Source organism: Bombina bombina, chromosome 8, assembly GCF_027579735.1.
Source record: "Bombina bombina isolate aBomBom1 chromosome 8, aBomBom1.pri, whole genome shotgun sequence".
Taxonomy (NCBI): Eukaryota; Metazoa; Chordata; class Amphibia; order Anura; family Bombinatoridae; genus Bombina; species Bombina bombina.
In genome coordinates, this window is record NC_069506.1 from 144,374,747 (window position 1) to 144,399,611 (window position 24,865).

General features: G+C 37.0%; 1 protein-coding gene across 4 annotated transcripts in view; it reads left to right on the forward strand.

Moving 5' to 3' along the window:
* Window positions 1-533: 533 nt before the first annotated feature.
* U2AF2 (U2 small nuclear RNA auxiliary factor 2) overlaps window positions 534-24,865 on the forward strand; it is a 36,544-nt gene continuing 12,212 nt past the window's right edge. The window contains exons 1-8 of one of the 4 annotated variants that reach the window (XM_053690615.1): window positions 534-913; window positions 12,714-12,849; window positions 14,638-14,721; window positions 15,172-15,275; window positions 15,518-15,669; window positions 18,784-18,900; window positions 19,076-19,214; window positions 19,561-19,640. In XM_053690615.1, the coding sequence (XP_053546590.1) occupies window positions 865-913; window positions 12,714-12,849; window positions 14,638-14,721; window positions 15,172-15,275; window positions 15,518-15,669; window positions 18,784-18,900; window positions 19,076-19,214; window positions 19,561-19,640 (861 nt within the window). In that variant the 5' untranslated portion in view covers window positions 534-864. Of the gene's footprint in view, window positions 914-12,713; window positions 12,850-14,637; window positions 14,722-15,171; window positions 15,276-15,517; window positions 15,670-18,783; window positions 18,901-19,075; window positions 19,215-19,560; window positions 19,668-24,865 lie in introns of all 4 variants that reach the window. The other 3 variants (XM_053690614.1, XM_053690618.1, XM_053690616.1) reach the window with 3 other exon arrangements.

Here is a 24,865-nt window from a genome sequence, read left to right on the forward strand (position 1 = left end):
TGAAAGAAAGATTTTGGGTTTAGTGGCCCTTTAAGTCCTGTGAGTGCCTCTTCTTTTCACGAAAGTATATATATATATATATATATATATATATATATATATATATATATATATATATATATATATATATATATATATATATTATTATTATTTTTTATATGAATCTGGCGTTATTTATTTATAGTCACAAAACATCATTACACCTTTGTTGGAAACGTGTGAATGAAAATAGTAATAATAAAACGAACACGCAAACATAAAAGCTTATTTCCCGCCATTTAAAAGACAACAACTCCGTAACAAAAACAAGGGTGGGACTAGAAACTAGAACAATAAAAATCCGCCTTTTCTTGTTTGCGTTTAATCGCATTAATTGCACGTAACAAACTAGGGTCCCCGCTTTATGACGCATCGACTAACGTTGAATGGTTGTTTTTATTAAAATGGTTCTTATTGGCTATATATTCGGTAACGTAATTCCTATTGGATAAGCGGTCAAGCGACTAATTCTGATTGGGTGGAAATCCATAAACTCACTGTTCAGCCAGATCGTTCCGAGTTCATTATTGATTGGCTGAATTATTTAGCAACTCCTCGATCTAATTAGTGGAACATAGTTGTCAAAAAGTCTTTCTGCCTTCCATTTATTCTAGAATCGCTATTTCCGAGCGGAAGCCGAAGTGCCTATCCCCGTAGCCGAAAAGAACCGAAGTGATTCTCTAAACTCCGCCTTCCATTTCCGGAAAGAGACGAAGCTCTTGGCTAATAGCCTGACTGCCAGCAGCCTCTCCTTCCTCCCAAAGAGAACAAGAGCACGAGAAGGGAGTGCGAGCTGGCGCCGCCATCACTCTAAACGCTGCCAGCATGTCGGATTTCGACGAGTTTGAGCGGCAGCTGAACGAAAACAAACAAGGTACGTTGTAGTCTGTTAGGTTTACCCTCCACAGCCTCAGATACGGTTAAATGGAAGAATGTGCGCGGTTGGGGCCTACCGGAGAGACGGGGCGGAGCTCCGGCATCACGCAGGCCCACATCATGGAAGCTTGACTGCGGCCTGTGCTGGGCCTCGTGTCTGTAAAGCGATTATTTATCGTTTTTTTTATTTAGTCACTGCGTCCTCGTTACCTCAGCGACTGGATTATATTTTTTCCCCAGCATTCGTGCGGCGTATTGAGTAGCGCTTTTTTTAGTTATCTTTATATTACGGTTGGTTACCGTTAAGCGTTCTGAGCGGAATCGGCCTTTCATTGTCTAATACGAGGGTTAAACACGGCTTTTTGTTAACGCTGTAGATCAACATCGCCTAACCTTTTCTATTAGTAGCTATAACTGAATTAGAGTTTGAATATACAGATATTGAGCGGTAAATAACGCGCTGTATCGCGTCTAAAGGTCCTCAAATTAATGGCCGCGCTTAAGTTTTTTTTTTTTTTTTTTTTTTTTTTCTTTTAAAGTGCGGGATCTACTAACGAATTTCGTAGAACGAAATTCTGCCATTCCAAACCTGATCGCTTTGTAAAACAGAACACAACCTGGTTTTCAACTGAAAAATACTTATATTGCTTTTTCTAAAGGGGCATTAAACCCTAAATGATGGGTAGAATGATGCATTGAAAGAAATGTTTAGTCTGCTAGCACGTAGATCATTTTTAGTTTCTTTAGCTCTTTAAATATTGACAAATTAAAGTGTAAAGTTTTAGTGTCTATAAGACAAAGGGAGCTGCCATGTTGTAACTTAGGTTACCTTCTCTGCTGTGGCCAATTAGGGACAGTTACTCAAAGGTCGCTAGAATGAGCAACCAATGAGTGTGTGGAATATAAGCGGTCTGCACTCCCATTTCTAACTGAAACTGAAAAGCTTACAATTTCATAATGGAATTGTAGGAAAAGGGGACAACATAATGGAAGTATATTGCTGAATTGTGTATGTATACATACATGTGTGTATGTAGTTTCTCATTTTATATTACCATCTTAAAGTGTTTAAATTACCCTTTAAGGGGACATTCAAACCAATACAGAAATTTATGGTGCTGCATTTGTTTTATATAGAAAGTTGTTTTGTTTGTTTTGTGTTGACAGAAAACATGTCTAATAAAATATATAGTTTAGTGAAACCTTAGTGCATGAGATGCTCCATGCCTCACCATTTTAAACTATTCCTGTTTAGAGAGCAGCACCTTGTATTGTGTAACTTGACAATGATTTGCTGTACATGATATAAGCCACTTCTAGCTGTTTAAGTCCCAACTTAAAATACTAGTGCATAGATATGCTTCATGTGCACAAGCTCCCACTAAAATAACTAACTTTTTAGAAACAATTTTGCTAGTATAAGTTTATTACAAAAATGCTTATATTGAAATGCATTGATGTTAGACACCTTCAGTACCCTGATTTTTATTTTTTGACATTTTGTGCGCTCACTCTATTTAAACAAATAGTAGTCTTGTTTAGGTGGGTGTTTTAATTTTATTTACCTATCAAAACTGTTTTAAGCAATTTAACTCAAGGTATTGATCAAGGCCCATTTTGGTATATTTCAGGCCACCAAATGCGATCATACATAAAAAAAAAAAAAAATCCAACTTTGTGTTATTCACTGAAACTTACATACCACTTGTGCAGTAAAAACACAAATGGTTGTAAAAGTTTGAGACCCACTTTGTTCAGAAATAGCAGGCATGCATGGCCTTGCCATTGCATTTTGGTAATTAGGCTGCACACCACACATCTGAAATTAATGTCAGTGAAGGGTTAAAGGGGGACACACTCAATTTTTTATGATTAATTCTTTGCTATCTTTATTTGAAATGCAAGAACTAAGGAGCCGGTCCATTTTTGATTCAGAACCCTGGATAGCTCTTGCCGATTGGCTACATTTAGACAATCAGCAAACACAACTCAGATGCTGAACCAAAAATCATCAGTCTCCTAAGCTTACATTCTTGCTTTTCAAATAAAGATTGCAAGATAACTAAGAAATTGATAATTGGAGTAAATTAGAAAGCTGCCTAAAATTGCATGCTCTTTCTGAATCATGGAAAAAAAATTTGCGTTTAGTATCCCTTCAAAGTATCGTCTTTCTAATGTGTATCTTCGTTCTCTTGCTATCTTTTTTGAAAAAGCAGGAATGTAAGGAACCGGTCCATTTTTGGTTCAGAACCTGGGTAGCACCTGCTGATTTGTGGGTAAATGTAGCAACCAATCAAAGTGCGACTCATGTGCTGAACCAAAAATAGACCGGCTCCTATAAATATAAAGGTTTTGTGTGTGCCCCCCCCCCCCCCCCTCAAACACACACACCTTATCACCATCTTAGGTACTGGCAGACGGTTGTTTTGTTTTTTGTCTTTTTTTTTTTCTTCCCTGAAGTGTGTCGTCCCCCTTCCCTGCAATAGTTATGTAGGAGCCACCTGACCCCCCCCCCCCCCACACACACACCTTTTCTGTAGTATAGCTCTCCTCTCTCCAAAAAATTCTGTAGGGTCCTTCTGCCACTGCCTTCCCTCCTACACCTTCTAACGGATGATGATTACAGAGAGTGACAGTTTCACTGTAACTATCTTGCAATCTGCCTTCATATGGTAAGGTAGAACCAATCATGCTCAGCATATGCAGACAGATGCCTGCAGCCCAAGAGCAGCCAAGTGGCAACCAAACTGCATGGGCAGCCTGAACGTTGGACATAGGTCTTCGTTATGCGGTAATGTGTGCTATTTACCGTATGATGTAGATCCTACATCTGATTGGAGCAAGGGTTTAAAGGGACATTCTTACCAAACTTGAAATGCACAGGTACTCATTTGGTATTGAGGTGTCTTTCCCCCTCCAAAGCATTCTTAAATAGAGTGCACACATCTATGGTATTACAGGGACATTTCAATCAACTACATTAAAGGGATATGACCACAACGTATTTGTTGTTCAGACAGAGCATACAAAATAGTTGTGTAGATCAGTGTTTCTCACCTGCGGTCCTCGTACCCAACAGGCCTATTTTTCATATATAGTTGAACCAGTGCACAGGTAAAGTAATCAGCTGATGGGTGAGAGCAGGTTAGTAACCATGGTTACTGATCAGCTGATTACATCAACTGTGCAATGGTTCAGCTGTAAATGAACCTGGCCTCTTGTGGGGTACTTGAGGACCGTGGTTGAGAAACACTGGTGTAGAGCACTACTGCTGTCCTATAGTGCTCCAGACACGTGCACAATCCCTGCTTTTCAACAAGATACCAAGAGAACAAAGAAAATTTGATAATGGAAGTAAATTAGAGCATACCATTTTCTATCTAAATAGTGAAAGAGAATTTTGGTTTCATGTCTGAGTTAGTGCAAAGTATCATGCTTTTTGAAATTGCCTTTAAGGGACATTGAACCCACATTTTTTCTTTTATGATTCAGATAGAGCATTCAACTTTCTAATTCACTCATCAATTTTTCTTCGTTCTCTTGCTATCTTTATTTTAAAAGAAGGAATGTAAATCTTAGCAGCAAGCCCATTTTTTAGGTTCAGCACCATGGGTAGTGCTTGCTTATCAGAGGTTTACATTTACCCACCAATCAGCAAGCATAACCCAGGTGCTCAACCAAAAATGGTCTGGCTCCTATGCGTCACATTCCTGCTTTTTAAATAAAGATAGCAAGAGAACTAAGAAAAAATGATGATCGTAGATTAGAAAGTTGCTTAAAATTGCATGCTCTATCTGAATCCTGAAAGAAAAAAAATTGGGTTTAGTATCTCTTTAAATGGACAGTTAAAGGACCAGTAAACACAGTAGATATGCAAGACAATACAATAGCATTTACTGTGAAATTCAAATAAGTAGTAGATTTTTTTTATTTTATTTTTACAAATTTCACTTATGTATATTTCCACTCCCCCTGTACCATGTGATAGAAATCAGCCAATCACAAATGCATATACGTATAGTCTGTGAATCCTTGCACATGCTCAGTAGGAGCTGGGTGACTCAAAGTGTAAATATAAAAGACTGCACTTTTTTTTTTTTTTTTATAGAAGTAAATTGGAAAGTTGTTTAAAATTACATGCTGTATCTGAATCATTAAAATGCAATTTTACCTGAGTGTCCCTTTAAAGGTCATTAAAATTGACATTTCAACAACCCCTAAAATGTTTCCTTATTAAAAGTGAAACGTTACATAACAATATACATTCATTATTTATTTTGCAGCCTTTTGTTCTAAAATACTGTACATCTAAAAGATGTTTCACTTTCTCCCAGGGAGGCTTGGGTTTATACTTTAAAGTGAATGTAAATTTTGATGCTTAAGTGCCCAGTTTTTAAAAATCCGATTAAAAACAGGGACACTTTAATTTATCAATGTACATTTCACTCATGTTGTGAAAAAATACTTGCCTTTTAAACTTGACAGCCGCTCCAGCTTCCCCCAGTAGTCGCATGCCATTTCTGACGTCGACATGATGGATCAGTTATCCTCCAACCACGACTCTTCCCCCTCTCGAATTATTAAAAACCGGGCACTTGAGCATCAAAATTGGCAGCTTTTGTTTACTTTTACCTCCCTCCCCTAAGCTTCTAGAGCAGAACTACATTACCCATGATGCTTATGCACTCTGAAGTCCAGGTGAGAATCATGGGAAATGTAGTTCTGAAACATCTGGGTGGTCAAGGTTCCCCATCCCCTGTTCTAGGGTATTGCATGCTTTTCAAAAGGTGGATTATCAGTTTTGCATAAGCAATCATGATGGGGAAATTCTTCTTTGCAATAGTAACCAAGTTGAATCAGTGCTAAATCACCTTAAAGGGTTAGTACATTTACAAATACTCAATCTGTCCGTGTCCAGTTTTATCTTAACATTTGAACCTCATATTTATTTCTTTAAAATTTTTTGTATGTATTCTTACTTTTAATAGTACTGTTAGTGGCCTGTACTTCTCCAACCACTTGACATATTAAATATGGACATTTTTATAGAGCCTTTTTTCTTCAGCCCACATGAAATTCCTGGCACACCTACTTTTCTTCCTACTGATGCTTGCTGATGTCTCTTCAGAGCAGCTTCCTATCTGATTATTACTGTGCATGTGTCGGAGCAGGAGCCATAGGTCCACTTCAATAGCATACTCTGTAATCATGCGCGCGTTCACAAATGTATTCCACGTAAGATATATTAGCGATAGGTGGATTGCCATTACTTTGAAATAGTAAAGAAAGACAGCGGATCGTTAGGTTGCCAGGTTTGTGTGTGTTTTTATATTTTTTATTCTAATACAGAGCTTTTTGGGTCTTAACAGTGGATTGACTAACAGCCCCCCACCCCCCTGTAAGTGGTTAAAATAAGATGGCTCTGAAGAGCACTGCAGGCACAGGAGGAGAAACCATAACATTGTGAATAGTAACCATGCTATTGTAGTTTTAACAATCCGTTTAAAAAGACACAAGTTAAAATTAACCATTCATGGGTCTTAGTATGCACTATTCTTACTGAGTGTGCAAAAGTTTACAGTATATACATGTTTGTCACATTACATGGGCAGGAAAATGGAAGAGGCTTTGAATCTTGACAGAAAAAAAATCTACTGTTCATTTGAAATTCAGACTTTTACTGTAGTTTCATTTTATGCATATGAGTATGTAATATTTTGTATTTAAAGTTCCTTGAATATTCTTATGCTCAGTAAGTTTGGAAACGACTGTAATGCAGGGCATTTATGGTGTGGGGCAGTGGTACAATGTTGAGTATGCTGTAATTGTATTACAAAAAATAAAATCGCTAATAGCTTTGATTAAAGCACTTAAAGTGTCACTAAACCTAAAAAATAATGTTATATAATTCTGCACATAGTGCAGAATTATATAACATATTAGTGCTATCTTTATAAAACCTTATATTCCCTTTTTTAATATGACAGTTTTTCAGAACCGCTCTCTGTGCTCTTCTGAGCGTCTGTTTTTATTACACAGCGTATCGGGCCAGCTGTATAGTCACAGCCCTGCCCGATTGCGCCATAACACTAAGTGCAGCTCGCTTCTGCTGTCTGACCAGAAGAGCACAGAGAGCGGGTCTGAAAAACTGTCATATTTTAAAAAAATTAAAAGGGAATATCAGGTTTTATAACGATAGCACTAATATAATGTTATATAATTCTGCACTATGTGCAGAATTGTATAACATTATTTTTTTGGTTTACTGTCCCTTTAAGGGACATTAAACATTGTTACAACCTCATACATGCAATATTTGTATCGGGAGATTAGATAAGGGAAACCTAGGTGGCATGGCAGTGCCCAAATTTTTTATTTTTTTTTATTTTTTTTTAAAGCACTTAGCGCAGCTCACAGGGTTTTGCAAAATCTATAGTCGTGTGTGTGTATCTCTATATCCTGTTTAATGTATCTCTTATGGACAGTTTGAGACTGAAAAATGTATGGTGTTTGGTTTTATAAGCACTTTAAACTGCATTTAAAAAAAAAAATTGTTAGCATAACTTTTGGGTTGCTTTAACAGTTGTTCAGGGACAGAACCATGAAAAGCCTCTTGTGTATTTTATTTTTAACCTCTTCTGCAGAAGCCAATTAGGGACAGATATTAATTGGTTTATACGTTGTGGAATTGATGTGTAAAGTACTGATAAGCTTGGGATATGAATCCTGTGGGGGTGACACTGTTCTCCTATCATTAAAGCACATTGCAGAGCTGTTTTAAGGAGAATTATTTATTTGTATAGCACTGCCTAATGCCGTAAAGCCTGGAGCTAGCTGCTAATTTGTGGTTGCACATATATGCCTCTTGTTGGCTTACGGATGTATTCAGCTAGCTCCCAGTAGTGCATTTTTCTTTAAAAGGTTACAAAGAGACCAAAAATTGATAATAGAAGTTAATTGGAAAATTAGGGATGCACCGAAATGAAAATTCTGGACCGATACCGAAATTTCAGGATGATCCTGGCCGAAACCGAAATTGTTTTTTTCTTTTTTAACTACAGTGTGTGTGTGTAGCTGAGAGAGCTTGTAGGCGGGAAAGGTCCAACAAATGGACATGGTCACTTGTACAGTAGGGCGTGATCTGCAGTGAAACTGGAGCTCTAAGGGAGAGCGTGGTTATAGCCAGACAACAATACAAGGGGAACATGTTTTGTTTTTGGGTGTAGTTATCCGTGCGATGAGCGTGGCTGCACCTGATCGTCTCATCGTATCTCCGCCTGGTTCGGGTCTCACACTGACTCGTCAGATTATATGTCCGGAGCCCCAAATGGAGTCTGTCTGTCACCTATCACCAGGACCACTGGACTTAGCTACAACCTTACGTGCAAGGTGGTTATAGAAAGTTACTGTGCTTTTTTTGTATACACCGTCCGGTGGGTGCTAATTTGTACCAACTGTGTGCAAACTTGGGGCTTATAAAGTGTGCATGCATATTTGCCTCAGGCGAATAGAATGTCTACGCACAAGAGGCTGATGTATGAGCACTGTATATAAGGCTTAAAGATATTCACTGTGTGTGCTTAGGGCTGTTTCTGATAATATCAAGTGTTTATAAACATGTTACTTATCCTCCTTTGATATTTGTATTCACTATTCAGAACTTTGAAACCAGGAGAGAAGGAAACCAAATATCATGTCATGGTACTTATGTGTGCGCTCTGTGTACCATGCCAGTGCTGTGCTGCTCACCTTATGCTAAGGATAGACATGTAACTCAATAGAACAGGGGAGGGCTGTACATTTTTAGCCATTTTGGTCCTCTTTGGGTCGAAATTGGAATTGCACATTTTCGGCAGCCCAAATTTTGGTGCATCGCTAGTATTCTTTATTTAGTTCTGTGTAACAGAATCAGATTTAACCATTTTTTTTTTTGTTACCAATTATCAAAATAAAGTATAGTCCTAGAAAACTATTATATGCAAAGTAAGTCAAGTAATGAACTCAAACAGCAGCTTTAGGCTGGCATCAAATTTAAAATATGCTACACAATAATTTTGCCGAAAATAAAAGGCAAAAAAAACGAAAACCGAAATAACAAAAAATGCTATTTTCGGCCGAAACTTTCTGCGGCCGAAATTTCGGTGCATCCCTATGGAAAATATTTTAAAATTGTATGCTCTGAGTCATATTCTACTGCTCATTTCAAAGTAAGGTCTATTGCGTTTTCACTATTCTTTCAGTGTTTTCATTCTGCTTTATTTAGTGGTCCTTTAATGGTTTCAGTTGGGCTAGACTTATCCCACCCTCCATTGGAGGTATATGCTACATGTTAAAGCTTTTCTGTAGCCAATATTGCAGTTTATAAATTTGTCATTGACGAAGGTGTTACAAAAGCAACTGTTTCAAATGTCAAAATAAAGATAAATTGGCATAAAATAAACAAATTATAACAAACTTTGTGATTTTTATAGTTTCAAATAAGTGTGAATTATAACAATAAAATAAGTGGAATCATGTATACACCACTGTTTAAAAATACTTATATTAGTTGATGTAAAGGGTTGTCAATGTCCATAAAGTTCCTGGAAACTCTTCATAAGGGAAAGCCTCAAAAAAGAAATCTCATAGTTTGATGCTGTGAATCAACAATGTCGTCCAGTAGAATCAATTCAGTACTAGCATTCGTCACAGCTCCAGCTCTGAGATACAGAAGTGTTTTGATATACCTACTGGCACATTTTAGGATCAGATTCCTCCCCCCCCCCCTTCAAATTATATTAAAATATAGGCTTAACACCCATTTGGGGTATAAGCACCCAAACACAGGTGGTTCACGGACATATAACTAGAGTCCAAAACAACTCTGTCCACTTCTCCTTCATCCTAACCCTTCTCAGTGATTTAGTCTAGAAACCTATGCACGTTTCACTGATTTACACACCACTTTTTCAACGAGTATGATCCTCTGGTGCTGTGCTCCTTTATTTACATTATCAGTGTCTTATTCCAAATCCTGATATATCATGTAACAGTGTGCACGTAAGAATAATTACCTATGCAAGTAAGGGGGGGTGGTGGTTTGAGGGACATCGGATAATGCTATTGGTTTTTGCGAAGAGGCTAGCTTGTTTCCATGGGGATACTGTCACATGCTTTGTGAAAGCTTCAGCATTATACTGTGCAATGCTTTAGTCAGGTGTCATGTGACACTGCACAAGTGCATTCTGCCATAGCTATGGCCTGTATAGCACCTTCCATGTATGGAAATGTCCAGGGGGAGCTTGCTGCAAACAAAACTATGCCTGAATTAAAGGGGTTAAAAAAATAAACCATTTTGCAGGTGAGCTTTGGCTGCATTATATATTTAGAAACTTGTTAGTTAATAATTTTGTCCCTTTTTTTAAAGGGACCGGGAAACCCCAACATTTTCTTTCATGATTTGGATACAACTTTAGAATTTACTGCCGTTATCAAATTTGCTTTATTCTCTTATCCTTTTGTTGAATGAACACATCTAGTTAGCCAATCACAAAAGACAAATGTGTGCAGGCACCAATTGGCAGCCAGCTCCTACTAGTGTATGTGTTCCTTTTCAACAAAGGATACCAAAAGAACAAAGCACATTTGAAAATAGAAGTGAATTTAAGTTGCATAAAATTACATGCTCTATCTGAATCATGCAAGTTTAATTTACTTTCCTATCCCTTTAAGCTTGTATAAAATTTTAAATTTGAAGAAATCTGATCCTGCTTGTGCCAGTGGGTTTAACCAAATGCTTATGTATCTCAGAGCTGGATTATATCTGACAAATGTTTCATTGCTTCCATTGCATGACATTGATGTATTGCACTGAATTTTTTTTTTAGGCTTTCCTTTATGAAGTTTCCTTTTCTATGGACCTTGCAAACCATTTACAGCCATCAATATGTTTGTTTAAAAAAAATGCTGTTACACTTATTTTTTAAAAATATATATATTGGCTATTTTGAAAGCTATTTAATACCACAGCAGGTAAAATTGATCTTTAGAAACTTAAATGACCAGTCAACACAGATGTGCATAATCAACAAATGTAAGATAACAAACCAATGCAGTAGCACTTAGTCTGAACTTCAAATGAGTAGTAGATTTTTTTTTCCATTTTTTTTCTGACAATTGTGACAGCCATCAGCCAATCGCAAATGCATACATACCATGTGACAGCCATCAGCCATTCACAAATGCATACACTTATTCTTGCACATGCTCAGTAGGAGCTGGTGACTCAAAATATTTAAATATAAAAAGTATGTGCACATTTTGTTAATAGAAGTAAATTTGAAAGTTGTTTAAAATGGTATGCTCTATCTGAATGAGATCTTAATTTTGATTGAGTGTCTCTGTAAACAGAAGAAAAATGTATAATACAATGTCTTTAAAGTGAAGGTCAATTTGGATGAATTGGTTCCCGGTTTTTAATAAACCTATTAAAACAAGGGCACTTTAATTCATCAAAATTGGCATTTCACTCCCTTTCTTCAAAAACTTGCCTCTTTAATCCTGAAAGCCACTCCAGCGCTTCCTCTGTCTGTCGGAAGCCTCTTCTTATGTCAGAAATGACGAATCCAGCTTCCTTCAATCACGGCTTTCCCGGGGGGGGGGAATCATGCAACACAGTGATTGGAGGAAGCCAGATTCGTCATTTTGGACCTGTGAAGAGGGCTTGCGACGAGCGGAGGAAGCGCTGCAGCAGCTGTCAGGATTAAAAGTTACGTTTTTGAAGAAAAAAGTGAAATGTCAATTTTGATGAATTAAAGTGCCCTTTTTTTTTTTATATATAGGTTTATTAAAAAACGGGCACTAATTCATCCAAATTGACCTTCACTTTAATGTCACTTTAAAACTCCAACCTTTGAGTGAGGAAAACAAGTGATTTTTAGAGGCTTCTTGCAGCTAAAGCATGCACAATACAAATGCAAGATAACAAGACAATGCAATAGCACTTAGTCTGAACTTCAAATGAGTAGTAGATTTTTATTTTTTTCTGACAATTTAAAAAATTGTCTCCATCCCCCTGTACCATGTGACAGCCAGCAGCCAATCACACATGCATACACGCTTATTCTGGGAATTCTTGCACATGCTCAGTAGGAGCTTGTGACTCAAAGTTTAAATATAAAAAAACTGCATATTTTGTTAATCGAAGTAAATTGGAAAGTTAAACTTTCATTATTCAGAGAGCATGCAATTTGAAATTTTGACTTGAGTGTCCCTTAAAGCATTTTTTTTAATTTATTTTTTTATACAATGGGGATTCTATTTAGAATTATTTTTAAACACCCGCAGCTCAGATAAAGATTAAGGGGTTACATTACTCAAGGGGTTAAATTAGGGGATGAGAAATATATACGAGCCAGACAGAGGTAATTGTATATTGATATATGGAGACTAACCTGTAAATTTAGTAGTTGGTGGTAACATTCTAGGAGCCAGTAGCTACCTGGGTTTGTCTAGCCCTGGATAAAATCACTACTTTTGCGTGAGGCTTTCACTAAAGAGTTGTGTTGGATTGCACACGTGTTTGCGCATCCTGCTGAAAGAACTTGTAAGTAGACATGCTAAGTGTTGTCTTGCAGTTTGTTCCACTCTTGTAACAATCAGAAGCCCGTCTGATAAATAAGTCAGTGACATTGCTCTTGACAAATTTAGACTTCTGTTGTTGCTCTTTTTAAGACCAGCTGTGTGTTCACTATGAAAACACTCACTTTTCAAAAGGTTGCACCATTTTTATTCTTGGCTTATGTGTTTTCTACTTTAAGAGCGTGATAAAGAGAATCGCCACAGAAAACGCAGTCATAGTCGCTCTAGAAGTCGTGAGCGAAAACGTCGAAGCCGCAGTAGAGATAGGAGAGCAAGAGAACAACGCAGTGGCTCTAGGGACAGGAGGCGGCGCAGGTACAGTAACATGTTTTGTATATCTAAGCTTTTCTCATTTCATTGTACATTGGGGTCCTACTCAGTGAATAATTTGACCTAATTAGTTAAAGCAGAAAATGTTGGTGGTTGTGTTGTATATTCGGGGGTGGGGGGATTTTGCAGAACATATACCAACTTTGTTAAATTCAAATTGTTCCCTTTTTTGAAGGCAACTTTTTGTTATAGGAAAAAAAAATTCTATGTAATTTAAAGGGACAGTAAACACCATACATGTTTTAAAAAGCTAGATAATCCCTTTATTTACCATTCCCTAGTTTTGCATAACAAACATGGTTGTATTAATATACTTTTACCTTTTTGATTCCCTTGTATTTAAGCCTCTGCAGACTGCCCCCTGATGTCGGTTCTTTTGACACTTGCGTTTCAGGCACAATAACTCTATGGGGGGTGATTACAAAGTTTGTGTGTCTTATAGATAACAAATGCTCTCTAGCTGTGAAAATTTTGTCAAATGCATTCAGATAAGAAGCAGCATTCAAGGGCTTTGAAAGCTAAACATAGTTAGGCTCATATGCAAATTTATGCTAAGAATTCCAAGAAAACAAAGCAACTTTGATAAAAGTAAATTGAAAAGTTGCATAAAATTACACGCCATATCTGAATCATGCAAGTTTAATTTGGACCTTACTGTCCCTTTAAGAATGTTGATCGCCTTGAAATCAATATTTTAATGCTATGTGCCCCTATTTCAAATGTTGCTTAAAGGGACAGTCAACACCAGGATTTGTTTTAAAAGATAGATAATCCCTTAATTACCAATTCCCCAGTTTTGCATAACCAACAGTTATAATTATACACGTTTTACCTCCGTGATTACCTTGTATCTAAGCCTTTAGCAGACTGCCCCCTTATTTCAGTTCTTTTGACAGACTTGCATTTTAGCCAATCAAAGCTGTCTCCATGGTAAATTCACGTGCATGAGCTCAATGTTTTCTATATGAAACATGTGAACTAATGCCCTCTAGTGGGGACAAACTATCAAAATGCATTTGGATTAGAGGCGGTTTTCAAGGTCTAAAATTAGCATATGAATTTAGCTTTCAACTAAGAATACCAAGTGAACAAAGCAAACTTGGTGATAAGTAAATTGGAAAGTTGTTTAACATTACTATTTGAATGTCCTATTTGAATCGTGAGTATTTTTGTTTTTGGACTTGACTGTCCCTTTAACCTCTTCGCAATCTGGACTTTCAGAGAAGAACTTGACAAAAATACCGGATAATTTTTAGCATTTTTGATATATAGGTTTGATCCAGGCCCACTTTGGTATATTTCATGCTGCCATTTGACCACCAAATACAAACACATTTTTTTTATTTTTTTATTTAAAAACAAAAACAAAAAAAACTTTTACACAAACATTGGGCTTCCTACTGAAATTATTTACATACAGCTTGTGCAATCATAGTACAAATGATTGTAAAAGCTTCTCTGGGGTACCCTTTGTTCAGAAATCGCAGACATGCATGGCTTTGACATTGCTTTTTGGTAATGCCACTAATTGCAGCTGCGCACCACATCTTCACGGCAATTAAAGGGTTACTCAGGTAGCTTGTATGGTTAATTTTTAGATTTAGTGTAGATTACTTTCCTACCTGATCCCTCCCTTAACCTCTGGTCACCACAATCTTTGCTACTGGCAGACAGTCTTGCCAGCATGCAGTTTAGCTTTTTTTTTTTTTTTCCTCTCCTCTGTAGCGTAGCTCCCCCATCCCTCCCTCACCCTTTTTATTTATTTTTCTGCAGTACTGTAGGGTCATCTCACCCTACCCCTCCGCTGCAGGACCGCCTCCCAGTTTCTCTCGCACCAGCAGATGATCGTTACAGAAGGTGATACACACACACACACACACACACACACACACACACACACAGCTCAGGAACTCCAGCTCTTTGCTGTGACTTTAAAGTCAAGACTGCTGGTGCTTCCAGCAGCTCAGATGTATGTAAATGTCCTATTGGGTTAATGGGTTAAATCAAATATTACAGAATACCTAATAGTTGAAACAGATCTCAAGGGAAACATTTGTTCTACCATTGAATTGTAATGTTTACCATGCACCTCCTTAAAGCTGTTAGGGATATGCATCTGTTCTGAGGTATTTTTAGATTAGCTGATCGGTTATCTTCTGTTAAACATTAGTTATTATATTAATGCACTAAAACGGCATTCAGTTCACTGCATGGACTGTGTAGAACTCAGATTTCCATGAGCATCCCCTGAATGAATAACTGTACATTGAAAACAATTTTTCCAACCTCTTCCCTTTAAACATTTAGCCGCTCCCCAAGACATGAGAAGAAAAAGAAGATTCGCAAATACTGGGATGTCCCCCCTCCTGGTTTTGAGCATATCACACCAATACAGTATAAAGCCATGCAAGGTAAGTCTGCTGTTGGGATATTATCTGCCATGCCATCTAACCATAAGGATTTAAAAGTATTTTGTGAAGCTTCACACTCTCTAAAAATAAAAAAATGTAGTATTCTACTCTGTTTTAAGACATTATGTGCTTGTAACTAGAGGAAAAGCATTACTAAAAGCCTCCTCCAAAACCAATGCAATAGTTGAAGACCATGAGGGCCACTAGTTTGAACTCTCAAGCAATTAATTTTGTCTCAACAGCTGCAGGGCAGATTCCTGCTACAGCTCTCCTTCCAACGATGACACCGGATGGATTGGCTGTAACTCCCACCCCCGTACCTGTTGTTGGCAGTCAGATGACCAGACAAGCCCGTCGTCTTTATGTTGGAAATATTCCTTTTGGCATCACTGAGGTATTTGGTTTTACTCTGCTCACCAGTTTTAAGTTGGCTTTAATTTCTATTGCTGCCATATTGTAAACCTCAATACTTTTACTTCTATGTATATAAATTTGAGAAGTGACCCATTTTCTAGTTATATTAGTATTTTGCTCTAGAGCAGTGTGTGTTACTTTTTGATCTTTGTGATACCCTATTAGATATTGATTTAAAAGGACAGTCATTTTTTTTTCTTTGTTGCCTTTTAGAGGATATTTTAAAATGAGAAAAATAACTCATGAAAATATTTGCCCTTCAGTTAAGCTGTGGACGCTGCAATCAAGGATCCAATGTGTCTACACAAGCATTTCCTTTTTGATATGTATAAAGCACCAATTGGTTTTTGTTTCACTCTAGAAAGAGGGAATAAAACGATACATAATGTAATCTGAAACCAAGCAAGGCCTTCCTTTTAGCTACAATCAGTAGTAACATATGCCTGTATTCAAAATATACTGCAATTTAAAGGGCTTTGACTTCACCAGTGTACAAACAAGTTTGAAGTACGTAGTGTTAGAATTTCAGGGAAATATAGAAAATATATGGGTTAATTAGTTGTCAACTGATGGTATAATGCTATTTAACTAGAATTCTTAAAACCAATAAAAATGCAGCTGAGTATTAATAGAATAAGAATTGGGTACTGAAGAGTCTTTTTGGTGAGTAGTAAAGAGTTTATCTAGAAATTAAGACATTTCAGAAGTGTTTTATATATATATATATATATATATATATATATATATATATATATCTATCACAATATTGCTATGCAAGTATCTGTTTAAGATATTGTTAAACACTGGGACATCAGAATTTATACAATAAATTGGATATTGGACATTTTGAATCATATGGAGTAATTTAGGGACATAATACTCGTATGCTAAATCACTTAAAACTGATGCAGTAGAACTGTAAAATGCTGCCAGGAAAATCTCTTGAACATCTCTATGTAAAAAAATATATTTTTACCTCACAAATTTCCTCAGCTCAGCAGAGTAAGTGCTGTGTAAAAGTTATACTTCAGCTGCAGTTAAAAAATAAAAAATGGAGAAATTAACTGCAGCCAATCAGCATCAACAGTGCTGAGGTCATGAACTTTTCTACTACGATCTCATGAGATTTGACTTCTCTCATGAGATTTCATAGTAAACTTCCTTAAACTGAATAGGGAAATAACATGTGTGCACAAAGCTCACTCCCTTGCCTGTCCCGGGACAGACATACTGTTTTGCTACTTAAAGTCCTTTGCAATAGGGTTTTAATACTTAGAAGATATTTTACCTCAAAATGTCCTATTTTTGTTTTTACATAGATGTTCAGGTGATATTTTCTAGTCAGCTTTTTACAGCTATGCTGCATCACTTTCAAGTCTTTCAACATTTGGGTATCATGGCCCTTTAAGGACGTAGGCAAGTCAACATTAAACTTTCATGATTCAGAACGTAACTTTGAACCCCATTTCATCTTCTGTTATTTTAAAGTGAAGGTCAAATTTCATCAATGAGTGCCCAGTTTTTAAAAATACTTTTAAAAACAGGGGCACTTTCATTGATGAAAATTAACATTGCACTAGATTTGAAGAAATACTTACCTTTTAGTCCTGCAAAACCGGATCGTCTATCTCCGCCTCAGTTCCTCTGTACTGACGTCAGAAATGGCGAAAACCGGCTTCCTCCAATCATGGCTTGCACCCTAGAGCGTCCAGCTCGTGATGCCTGGCTGTGATTGGAGGAAGCCAGTTTCGTCATTGCTGTGGTCTACAGCAGGAAGGAGGGGGGATCGTTGATCCGGCTTTGCAGGAGTAAAAGGTAAGTATTTCTTCAAATCCAGTGCAATGTTAATTTTCATCAATGAAAGTGCCCCTGTTTTTAAAAGTATTTTTAAAAACCGGGCACTCATTGATGAAAATTGACCTTCACTTTAATGTCATTCTCATGGTATCCTCTGTTGAACAGCATACCTAGGAAAGCTGCTGATTGGTGGCTGCATTTTCCCCTAGCCATTGGTTTAGCTTGCTCCCTGAAGTATATTGCTGTTCCTCAACCAATTCTATCATACATTTTTTCATTCTCTTGGTATTTGACAGTTGCAAGTTATTTAAAATTGTATGCCTTATCTGAATCATGAAAGTAAAAATCTTGGGCGCCACGTTCTCTTTTTTTTTTTTTTTTTTTTTTTTTTTTTTTTAATGGCCATCAATGATACATGTTTAAAGTGGAGACCCTGTCATTCCTATAGTCTTCAGTGGGTAGTAAAAATAGCATTAGCTGCCTGGCATTCACTTATCCTCCAAAAACAGTTTTCTTTTACTTTATTTTAGCTTGTATATAAAGTAATGGACTACATGTTTATGCCGTACGTTGCATTATGTTTGCAGAGTATGAGACCATAAATTATAGCACGTTGTTGAACCTTCAAAGAGTTTAGGCTATTTAACCACCCATTATGGGACTTTGTTGCTGTCTAGTTTTAAATCGCTTTATTAAAATGGGTATGCAGCTTGTAAATTTTAATAGGTATTTAGTAGAAATGGCTGCTTATAGGACAATTTAGAGGTCAGTTTATAGCCACCAGAACAAATGAAAATTCTTATTTTCTCCAGTACTCTTTTTGAATCTTTGTACCTTTTCACCTATGCACCTTAGCCTGTTCCAGTGTCTTGGATTTGTGGGTCTCAGTGTTTACTCTTTTTACTTCTAGAAATGGTAACATTATTGCTAATATTAAAGGGAAAGTATAACCATTTGCCCCATGCTTGTACTTTTTTTTTATTCCTTTCATTTCTAACATTCAGCAAATTATGCTGCAGTTAGCTTGGCGTTTTTGCAAAATTGATCATTTTGTTTAAAGCAACTTTTTTAAAGTTGATTTAAAAAAAACAAAACTTTCTATTTGAAAAACAAGATCAAAGAGTTGTTTCCATTTCTTTTCAAAGTGAAAATTGTGGGGCTGAAATCCCTTCGTAGCAATATAAGTTTGCTACCATCATGCAAGGCAAGTAGGAAATTCTAGATTTTAAACATGCACTTTGTTACTGTTAGCAAGGATATAAGATTACTTATCTCTGTCCGTTTTCCTTCTCTTTAGGAAGCAATGATGGACTTTTTTAATGCCCAAATGCGCCTTGGTGGTTTGACCCAAGCACCAGGCAACCCGGTGTTGGCTGTGCAAATTAATCAAGACAAGAACTTTGCTTTCCTTGAGGTGAGTATGGACTCAGAACTTTTGACTTTTTTTGGGGGGGGGGTAACCCCCCCCCCCCCATCAGCAACTGTAATTTATTGTAATAGTTTGATGGCAAGTGTGTTGGTTTGAATGAGTCACCCCCACTTTTTCTTGTTTTAATAACAAGAACTTTTTTTTTTGTGTTCCTTTTTAGTTTCGCTCTGTTGATGAGACAACACAGGCAATGGCCTTTGATGGCATAATTTTTCAGGGCCAGTCACTTAAAATTCGTCGTCCTCATGATTATCAGCCCTTGCCTGGCATGTCTGAAAACCCGTCCGTGTATGTCCCAGGTAAGATTTTGTGGTTTTCCAGCATTAAAATCACTTTGGTAAACATTTCAAGAAGTTCTGCTTCAACATATGTATCTCCAATTTTCTGACTCATCTTAAATCAGTTGTAGTCTTCACAAGATTTTCTTGAACAATAATACCTTTCTATTTTGACTACCAGTGTACAGTGCTCATTTATTGCAGAGCATGCTGTTCCAGCCAAGGCTTCAATGCAGCAAGACATAGCTGGATAATGTCCTTTTGTATAATAGAGGATCATGCATCATATTAAGAGCTGCTTCTTTTTTTTTTTTTTTTTTTTTTCTTTTTTTTTTTTTCTCTCCAAATATCATTCCTTTTTTAACAGGGGTGGTATCCACTGTTGTCCCAGACTCTGCACACAAGCTTTTCATTGGAGGTTTACCCAACTATCTGAATGATGACCAGGTAACCATGGCGTCATTAAGCCTATGGGTTGGTAATTTCAGGCTTACTTATTTGTTATTTTTCATACCTGGGAATGTGTACAATTCGGTTACCAAATTTAAAAAATTATGGTCCGAGTCTCAGACACTCGCTTGAAGTGTTCCATTGCATCCGACCTCCCCGTTTGCACTGCAAGCAGGGAGGCCCTAAGGTTGCATGGACACAGTCTCCAAAGGAGCACTGTCCCTTAAGTAATGAGTGGTGTCACATTAGCAAACTGGCAAGAAAGCTTGTACAGTTTTCTACTGATGCTACTTTTACTCTAGGGACACTTGGGTTGTTGGGCTTTTGAGTGCATACATGCACTTTTCATTTTATCCAAAACAATTTTGGGTGGGTTTGTGAATTAACATTTTTCTTTACAGCTTGAATCACCTAAGATTAAAAGTGTCACTGTAGCTTATTTTTGTTGTTGTCCTAAGTAGAACATCGGATATGTTCGTGGGTTCCCTCTTTCCCTAAAAATATGCATGAGTTTTAATTGTTCAAAGATGCAAAATGTGCAGGGCCATAATTCATAGTACAGGATTTATTTCCTCCAATAAGTATTTAAATTTGTCTGTCCTAGAGAAAGTAAAAAAACAATTACCAAAAAGGCACTACATTGCAATTTTTACAATAATTGTAAAAGTTATCTGGAATGGTTTTTATCGTCCATTTTCTTTAACAATGTTGAATATTATGAATTGATGGCTTTGCTGTTTTTTCCTTTTTATGCCTGAACTGCTCAGAAAATAGCAAAGCCCTTAAAATTTTACTACCAAAATGTTTTAAAGTAATAGTAAATCCTAGTGTTTATGAAACGCTTGGATTTACCATTGGCACAAATAAAGGGGACTTTCAGTCATGAAGTATAACATACTTCATTCTGAAAGCTTTTATTTGTTTGCAGTGTTCGCAGGACTGAGCTGCTAAGGCAGCCTACAGCAGAACACCATTTGGCTGAGAGGTGACGTTTCCACCTCTTAGCCAATAGCCCTGCGGAATATACAGTGCCAAGCCGGATTTCCTACAGGGCTATTGGCTAAGAGGTGGAAACGCCAAATGGTGTTCTGCTGTAGGCTGCCTTAGCAGCTCAGTCCTGCGAACACTGCAAACAAATAAAAGCTTTCAGAATGAAGTATGTTATACTTCATGACTGAAAGTCCCCTTTATTTGTGCCAATGGTAAAGCAGGAGTAGCAGACACTGCCCCCTTCCCAGCATATGAAAAGACAGATTATTCAAACAGGAGTTGCAGGAATCTTTAGATATCTTATATATCTAAAACGTTGGGACTTGGTTTAGAGTCTGAAAATCAGCAAAAAAAAATAAGCAAAACTATACATTTTTTCAAAAGCACTCCCAGATGGGTTATTTAAATGAATCGTCTACAAAACTTTTATGCAAAAAAGTGTGCTATGTCCATGAAGGGAAGGGAAGAGCTACCCCTATCTGTTTCTTTAACTGCATATATGCTCAAATCCTTCCCTTATTTTTTTTTTCTTTTTTTTTTTTTACATTTTTATTATTATTTTATACATAGTTACAATCACAAACACCACGCAGGGTGTACAATAATCAAAAAAAGAAAAATGCACATAAAGAAACTTGCAACCACAGCTCCTGCAGCTGTGGTTGAAAACACACAATACAGTATCTTTGGCACAATGCAATAAACACTACACATAACCAATAAAGAGAAAAAATAAAAGGGAAAAAAAAATAAAAAAATTTATGAGCCAAAAAAACCTGTGACTTAAAAATAAAATTAGTTTCAACTAAAGTACAATAGACACAGAATCTCTGTAATCAAGTTTCTTAAGCTTCCTATTTCTTTTGTAATCTGATCTAAAAAAAAAAAATTGTGTTGTATTGCATAACCATTCTCATAGTTGGTCGTTAAAGCCCCAATCAGCCAAAGCAGAACCATAGCTAGTTCGGCAAAAACAAAAAATAGGACGAGACAAAACTAAACAAAACAGGGCCAGCCAATATGCTCAAATCCTAGGTGTTCTGGGGGACATTAAACAATGTACTTATTTGACAAAGCTGCATTACTGCAAAATTATTGTGGCACATTATGTGGCCTAATTTTTTATTTTTTTCCCCAGTGAAAAATTAACGTTTTAATTGATGCCATTTAGCTTGGCTGACTTTTTTTCTGATATTAAAGTTCAGAAGGGGGGAAAAAAAAGCAACAATTTGTAATGTTTACCAGTCATAGTATATATTTTAAATGCAGCCTAGATACCATCATACGGGTATTAGGCTCTGGGCAATTATCGTATGCCTCAAGAGTGAGGCATTCCAGTGATGCCCAAAAAAGTGGCTTATGGTCAACTGATCACTGACAGTCAGTAACCACTCTTGTTTTAGCCCTTTCTGACCCATGTATAGTAAGTGTTACGTTTATTTTAATAAAGTGTATTTTTTTTAACACTTTTTTTTATCACAAAGGGCAGAAAACTAAATTTAGAGGTAAACATAATGTGTCAAAATACATCTAGATAAATACCATGGGGGGTGTCTAAATTATACAAATTTTGTGTGTAGTAGTTTTGAATTTGCGCACAGTCCAAGCATAGCACATTTTTAGCATTAAGCCAATAATATAATCTTTGATTTGCTATAAATTACTTAAAAACATAGATACATGGAGTATACCTAAAATCAGGACAGCATAATGAATTTTATTTAGAGGTATTTTTCTACAGCTGAACTAATTATGTAGAAAGGAATTAAATACTGAAACGTGTGTGGGCAAATAAAATCATTAGTAAGCAAAAATGCAGAAATTGCCCATGTCGCTCAAAGCAAGCTGGGAAAAAAAATCTGTATTTAGTTTAAATGGACAGTTTAGTCAAAATTAAGCTTTCGTAATGGGGCATGTAAATTTAAACAACTTTCCAATTTACTTTTATCAATTCTTGGTATTCTTAGATGCTAATTTCTTAGAGCTTGAAGGCCACCTTTTTAGTGCGTTTTTTGACAGGTTTTTTTCCAGCTATACCCTGCTAGTTCATGTGTGCCATATAGATAACATTGTGGTTACTCCCTTGGAGTTAAGTCTGCACTGATTGGCTAAAATGCAGGTCTGCCCCCTTATTTCCGTTCTCTTGACAATCTGCAGAGGATTAGGTACATGGTAATAAGTGGTAAAAAGTATATGGTGGTTATGCAAAGCTAGTTAAAGCTGGATAATAAAGGGATTATCTTTTTAAACAATCCAAATTCTGGAGTAGACTGGTCCTTTAAAGGGACATAAAACATGTTGGGATGCAGACAAAATATATGTAATTTAAATGCTTTACATGCAAATTTATACTGCAGTGCCTCACCATTAACCCTTTTATGTTTCCAAATTGTACAGCTCCTAACTCCCCCACCCACAATTCCTTCAATGGCTGTATTATATCCACCTTTGATTTGGTAGAATGCAAGACTTTAACACTTATTTGCTTCTGGGCATGCTCCAGCAGATAAGCTGCTGTGAACTCAGTTGAAATACAATGCATGTGTTTCTGATGCTAAACAATAAGTGGATCAGACTTCTCCAGACAGCATGGCTGTAACTAATTTTGCTTATTTTTGAAAATTATTAGCAATGACTAATCTGGCTTCCTCCAATCACAGCATGGCCTCAGGCAATGAGTACCCTGGGGGGAAATCCGTGATTGGAGGAAGCAGGATTAGTCATTGCTGACGTGTGAAGAGAGGATTTCCAGGAGGGGGGAAGCTGCTCTGGCTGTGAAAAGGAGACAAAGGTGTTTTTCTCTTGTAAGGTGTATCCAGTCCACGGATCATCCATTACTTGTGGGATATTCTCATTCCAAACAGGAAGTTGCAAGAGGACACCCACAGCAGAGCTGTAATATAGCTCCTCCCCTAACTGTCATAGCCAGTCATTCTCTTGCAACTCTCAACAAGCTAGGACGTTGTAGGAGAGAGCGGTTAAATATAGCTAGTTTATTTTCTTCAATCAAAAGTTTTATTTTTAAATAGTACCGGAGTTGTGCTATTTTATCTCAGGCAGTAAATAGAAGAAGAATCTGCCTGAGGTTTCTATGATCTTAGCAGGTTGTAACTAAGATCCATTGCTATTCTCACATATGTCTGAGGGGATTACACAGATGAGGTAACTTCAGCGAGAGAATGGCGTGCAGTTTATTCTGCTATCAGGTATGTGCAGTTAGAATTTTTTTCTAGAGATGGAAAACACTAGAAAATGCTGCTGATACCGGATTAATGTAAGTTAAGCCTGAATACAGTGATTTAATAACTACTGGTATGCTTACTCCCAGGGGTAATACCCTTATGATATTGCAATATAAAACGTTTGCTGGCATGTTTAATCGTTTTTATATATGCTTTGGTGATAAAACTTTATTGGGGCCTAGTTTTTTCCACATGGCTGGCTTAAATTTTGACTAGAAACAATTTCCACTGTTGTAGTATAAAAGTTACAGTTGGTGCAGTTAAAATTACAAACTGTGACATCCAGCTTCCCTCAAAGGCCCTCTGAATGCTATAGGACATCTCTAAAGGGCCCAAAGGCTTTCCAAAGTAGTTTATTGGGGAAGGTAGGGCCACAGCTTGCTGTGGCAGTTGGTTGTGACTTAAAAAAAGTCTATTTCGTTTTTTTGATCCGTTTTTTGAACTTAGGGGTTAATCATCCATTTGCAAGTGGGTGCAATGCTCTGCTAGCCTATTATACACACTGTAAAAATTTCGTTTGATTTACTGCATTTTTTCACTGTTTTTCAAATTCTGACAAAATTTGTTTCTCTTAAAGGCACAGTACCGTTTTTTATATTTGCTTGTTAACTTGATTTAAAGTGTTTTCCAAGCTTGCTAGTCTCATTGCTAGTCTGTATAAACATGTCTGACATAGAAGAAACTCCTTGTTCATTATGTTTAAAAGCCATGGTGGAACCCCCTCTTAGAATGTGTACCAAATGTACTGATTTCATTTTATGCAATAAAGATCATTTTCTGTCTTTAAAAAATGTATCGCCAGAGGAATCTGACGAGGGGGAAGTTATGCCGACTAACTTTCCCCACGCGTCAGACCCTTTGACTCCCGCTTAAGGGACTCACGCTCAAATGGCGCCAAGTACATCTAGGGCGCCCATAGCGTTTACTTTACAAGACATGGCGGCAGTCATGGATAATACACTGTCAGCGGTATTAGCCAGACTACCTGAA